Genomic DNA, 6000 nt, shown 5'->3' on the forward strand with positions numbered 1-6000 from the left:
GGCCTAAGGGAGCCAGGTTCAAGTCCCACTGCAGTTTCTTGTGATTTGGGCAAGTCAATTATCTCTCTATTGCTCCAGGTACAAAATAAGTACTGATTGTAAACCCACTGGCACAATGTACCTAATATATAAACTGCTTTGACTGTAGCCACAGAAAGGCAGTATGTCAAGTCCCATCTCCTCTACCCCCCTCACACATCAGAGATAATTCTGTACATAAGAATAACATACTGGGTCAGACCAATGGTCCTGTTTCCACTATGGACAATTCAGGTCCCAAATACTTGGCAGAACCCCAAATAGTAGCAGCATTCCATACAGAATCATTCCCCAAAGAGTAGCAAGATTCCAGAACCCCAAATAGTAGCAGCATTCCATGCGGAATCAATTCCCAAAAAGTAGCAAGATTCCAGAACCCCAAATAGTAGCAGCATTCCATGCGGAATCATTCCCCAAAGAGTAGCAAGATTCCAGAACCCCAAATAGTAGCAGCATTCCATGCGGAATCAATCCCCAAAGAGTAGCAAGATTCCAGAACCCCAAATAGTAGCAGCATTCCATGCGGAATCATTCCCCAAAGAGTAGCAAGATTCCGTGCTGCCAATCCCAGGGAAAGCAAACTATAGATTTTTCTTTTAGGAATTTGTCCAGACTTTTTTTTTAATGACTAGGTCTTGAGATTATAACACATTGCAGGTATAATAATGAGCAGTTTTGTTGTTTTAGTATTTTTTGTCTGTCATTTCATTGTTTATTTTAATTATGAATGTATTAAGTATACTCTGCCTTGAGTGTTAGAGTATGTAAATATTAAACCCGGCTATGCTAACTGCTGTTACAACATCTTGAAGTAAAGCGTTACAGAGCTTAACTATTTTTGAGTGGGGAAAAAAGTTTCCTCCTATTTGTTTTAAAGGTATTTCCATGTAGCCTCATCGAGTGTCCCCTAGTCTTCATAATTTTTGAAAGAGTAAAAAAATCAATTCACTTTTACCTGTTCTACACCATCAGGATTTTGTCGACCTCAATCATGTTTCCCCTCAGTCGTCTCTTCCACACTGAAGAACCCTAACCTCGTAAGCTTTTTCTCATACAAGAGGAGTTTCAACCCCTTTATTATTTTGGTGACTGTTCTTTGAACCTTGTCTAATTCTGCTATATTGCTTTTGAGATAACGGTGACCAGAATTGAACGCAATACTGTAAAATAGGTATTAACATTTATGCCCCTATTGCTTACAGTCCACCTAACCCTAAGCGGATAACAAAAAAAAGAACCCATTCAAAATTATAATACAGATATTAAATCAATAAAACATACCAAAACAACAACTTTATTATATATCCATTCTCTACCTGATTTCTTTAAATACTGTTTCATACTCGCTCAATAAAAAGCCTCTGAAAAAAGAGATGTTTTCAACAGTTTCTTAAAACATCCATAAATAACAAACAATTTCAAGAGCCTCCTCAGAAGCACGTCATTCAGCTCCCAGTTAAAAATATAAGTGCCCAACACTCATATTTCAATTTACAAAAAAGGTATAGTTTCAATAGTTTCTTAAAAGTAATCAAATCTCCCTGTTGTCTAATATAAAGTGAATATCGTTCCGGGTGTTAAGGCCGACATAAACGAGCGAACTCTAGTCGTATATAATCTCATTTGCTTCAGAGTAGAGACATTCAAATCTCCAGAATCGACTGAGCATAAACTTTGAGACAAAGTATATAAGGAAATGCGGTCAATCAACCTTTTCGATGCCATCCACGTACACATAAATACGTTAACAAACAATTTGTACCATACCCTGAATTCTATTTTCAACCAATACAGCTTAACATAGAATTCAGATACATGATCGAATTTCCCAATTCCCAAACAAAACTCGAATTATCGAGTTTTGAGTTATCTATAAAACATGGATCGCGGTCGCAGAAACTCCCAACATTACTAGGTTGATACTAAGGGCTCCTTTTATCAAGTCGCGCTAGCGGGGTTAACGTGCGCGACTTTTCATCACGCATTAACCCCCCACGCTGGCCTACAAACTAACGCCTGCTCAATGGAGGCGTTAGCGGCTAGCGCGGCCAGCGGTTTAGCGCGTGGTATTACGTGCGTTAAACCGCTAGCGCGCCTTGATAAAAGGAGCCCTAATTGATTTTTACAGAGCAGGCCCCCCGTGCTAAAAAAAAAAAGTAATTTTTAAGGTCACGGGGTCCAGTGTTTCATTTAACAAAGTATGGAGTCCATTAGCTTTATTTGCTGCTTCACTTTAATGGTTTATGTACTTTTCTTCTAAGTTTTTCCTTATACATCTGGGTTGGGGGAAGGGAGAGGTAATTGAGAAATTGATATTAATTCTTCATTCTAATGTAATAAATAAAGATGTCTTGTATTATTAATAATTGATAGAAGGGTGGGTGGGTAAAGTTATGGTACTATATACAACACTTGTATAAAATGGTGTAATTTCTATAATATTTTTCTGCATTCAATCAAATATATATTACACTGTTCTAGTTTATAAAACAATAAAATTAAAAAAAAAAGGTCATGGGTATCTCATGCTGATCCCCAAAACACAGCAGGACAGGACACCTAAGTAAGTCCCACAGTATTGTAGTGCCTTTTTAACCCGAGGTAAACATTTAGGCCTGGATTCTATAATCAATGCCGTTCTCGGTGATTGCTGATAGCATGTCAATCACGTGACAGCGCTGTTTATAGAATTGTGCCTTCAAAAAAGGTAGGAGCCGGAAATGTAGGCCAGGGTTTTCAAGTTCTGGCGCCTACCTGTGATGTAAACTGAGCTTATGGAGGCGCCTTACGATGCTGCAGGTATTAGCTACTTCTTCCATGGTGTTAGGCATCGTAAAGCACCTCCATAGGTGTGTTTCCAGCTCCATTTTCTTAGGCACCAGTAGGCACCTTAAAATTTATTTTAAAAGAGCTTTTAAAAGGCGTTTTGTGATTAGCTTAGGTGCCATTTACAGAATATGGTCCCTAGACCTGGATTCTATACATGGCGCCCTCGTCGGTGGCCACCGATTGCGTGTCAGTTACGCAACAGCACCATTTATAGAATTGTGCCTTTGGGAGAGGCAGGCGTCGGAAATGTAGGCCAGAGTTCCCAAGGCCTACCTTTCCGGCATCTACCTTTGAAGTGAATTGCGCCTGCGGACGTGCGTCATGATACCTAACGCCACTTCTGGTGTTAGCCCCGCCTACCATGGTGTTAGGCATCGTAAAGTGCCTTCATAGGCGTGATTTTGGTGCTGGGGGGAGGGGGGTTTAGGCACAAATAGGCACCCTGAAATTTATTTTAAAAGTGCTTTTAAATGGCATTTTGCACTTAACCTAGGTGCTGGTGGGGCGCCTACAGTGCCTGCCTTAAGGCGCCGTTTACAGAATATGGGCCCAAGTGCTTACCACAGCTTAGTAAAAAGGCCCCAGCTTTTGAAGATTTATTGCTAAACTTGCTTTAGACCGTGGTCTCAAAATCGCGGCCCGGGGGCCACATGCGGCCCGCCAGGTACTATTTTGAGGCCCTCGGTATGTTTATCATAATCACAAAAGTAAAATAAAACAGTTTCTTGATCATATGTCTCTTTAGCTATAAATGACAATATTATTATTAAGACTTAGCCAAAAGGAAAGATTTATAAACTATAAAGAGTTTTACCTCATGCAAAATTGTCATTTCTTTAATAAGACATTAACTATTTTTTTCTGAGGCCCTCCAAGTACCTACAAATCCAAAATGTGGCCCTGCAAAGGGTTTGAGTTTGAGACCACTGGCCTATAGGAAGAGGATATGCAAATGTTAAGAGCCTTAGCCAATAGGGAGAGGAGATAGTGGATGCTCTGGATGGGCCATTTGGCCTTTATCTGCCATCATGTTACAATGTTTCTATAATCATAAAGTTCTATGACATCACAATACAGGTGTAAAGAGCCTTAGCCTAGAGCAGTGAGATCAAACCTGCGGCCCGCCAGGCACTATTTTGAGGCCCTCGGTATGTTTATCATAATCACAAAAGTAAAATAAAACAGTTTCTTGATCATATGTTTCTTTAGCTATAAATGACAATATTATTATTAAGACTTAGCCAAAAGGAAAGATTTATAAACTAGAAAGAGTTTTACCTCATGCAAAATTGTCATTTCTTTAATAAGCCATCAACTATTTTTTCTGAGGCCCTCCAAGTACCTACAAATCCAAAATGTGGCCCTGCAAAGGATTTGAGTTTGAGACCACTGCTTTAGACCTTGTGTCCTTCCCACAAAAAGAAAAGAAAAAAATACACATTCAAAGAAAACTGGCTGTGAAACAAAGACTAATTAGCTGGGCCCTTATCTGGTTTAAAGGCAGAACTGATGAGATGTTGAAACTCTGCCAAATATTTACTCACCTCATATTGAAAGCCTAATCAAGGCACAGATGTATTTACATTTTTATAGAGGTCAGAGTTTAAAAACAAAAGCTTTTTGAGTCATCTGACTCTGCTTTGTCAAAAGTTTATGTCCCCTGAGGATTTTTTTTTTTTTCCGGATAGTATAAGTTTTATATGAAATTTATAGATAGCCCTCTGTTTTGACTAGATTGTAAGCTCTATGGAGCAAGGGATTCTCTTACATGTTTCATGTACAAGTCAGAATTTTTGTAGCACAGGGACAAAATATGGCCCAGACTCCCCCCAAGATGTGTTTTGCAAAGTGTGAGGGAACTGCCAACTTGGGCAGCTCCTGTGCTCCCAGAGACTGGCTTAAGCATGCCCTGCCTCCTACCTGCTTTTCACCAGCCCTGGGCATATACAGTAGTTTCTCCCTTTGTTTTACTGGAGTTTGCTCCACGTGAAGGATTTTTAGGAAAGACCAGGGGTATATAATAAATACAAACCTGCACATAATGCAGCAGGAAAGAAGGGGTGCCGATAGCCGTTGCACCCATTAATAAGAGCCCCCCCCCCTCAATCTGCACAATAATGCCTATTAGGACTTGTCAATGGCATCCCTCCCCAGGTAAGTCCCCCCCCCCCAACTGTCTTTAGTCTTTCAAATTGTACCTCTCCTCTGAAACCACTGATTCTCGGGATTTTCAGCCTATGCCATACCGATCTCATCCCCCCCCCCCCTAAAAAAGTGACTTTTATTTCTACAGCGATAAGTCAAGAACTTACATGTGATAACTTTCCCAAAAGAAATAGAAATTGTTAGCGGTCGCTCACCTGTTGGAACCAAACCGATCCTGCCGTTCTCGCCGCCTCCCACCCAGACTTGTAAAGTATCTTCTGAAGTATTTCAATTTAACTTCAGGCATTAGCCGCATCTCAAATGCCCACAGGCTGAAGACATCTGTCTCTGGGACAGACCAATCTCCCAAGGAAAAAAGGGGGGGACTTTCTCTCTTCTGCTCCTTCCAAAGCGGATGGAGAGCATCGTAGAACGTTCTGTTTTCACGTGGAATACAGAGGTCCGAAAGGCTGGGAATCCCACGGTGACCTTGAGATCATTTCGGTTGCTCCTCCGCTGTATTTGCGAGGGTCGCACTTCTAGGCATCATCCCCTTTCTGCCTGGGATTCAGCGGCCCGCCGGGGAGAGGGGGGGGGGGGCTGAGCCCAGGGAATCAGAGGGTTGCCTTGTGCAGGACAATGAGACCCCTGCCGAGGCCTTTTCTTGTGCCAGACCTTGAGGTGAAAGCCAGAGAATGGAAGCCCAGAGTTTTTTTTTCCACGTCCTTCCTCTGAGAAGTGTGTAAGGCAGCTGCCTATTAACGCTGCATTAGTGATGGATTACTGGGAGCCGGACGAGCCAGGAGGGGCAAAGCCTGAAGCCTGTCTGGGCAACAGTCAAATCCCTGCTGCCAGGAATAGTCACAGGATCTTTGCAGGGGAGGGAGAGAACTTAATAGCGCGGTGATCATTCAGTTCACTAAAGTCACTTTGAAGTTGTATTTCTGCAGAGAGAAATAGTGTAGCATCCTGGTGAAAGTTGGGATC

At 41.6% G+C, this 6000-nt stretch overlaps 1 protein-coding gene across 3 annotated transcripts in view; it reads right to left on the reverse strand.

The window, feature by feature from the left end:
- The window catches only part of INAVA (innate immunity activator), a 64900-nt gene extending 59362 nt beyond the window's left edge, over positions 1 to 5538 (reverse strand). For 2 of the 3 annotated variants that reach the window (XM_033918805.1, XM_033918809.1), the window contains exon 1: positions 5229 to 5532. In XM_033918805.1, the coding sequence (XP_033774696.1) occupies positions 5229 to 5329 (101 nt within the window). In that variant the 5' untranslated portion in view covers positions 5330 to 5532. Of the gene's footprint in view, positions 1 to 5228 lie in introns of all 3 variants that reach the window. The other variant, XM_033918806.1, reaches the window with a different exon arrangement.
- Between the last annotated feature and the right edge of the window lie 462 nt (positions 5539 to 6000).

This window comes from Geotrypetes seraphini, chromosome 13 (genome assembly GCF_902459505.1).
Source record: "Geotrypetes seraphini chromosome 13, aGeoSer1.1, whole genome shotgun sequence".
Classification (NCBI taxonomy): domain Eukaryota; kingdom Metazoa; phylum Chordata; class Amphibia; order Gymnophiona; family Dermophiidae; genus Geotrypetes; species Geotrypetes seraphini.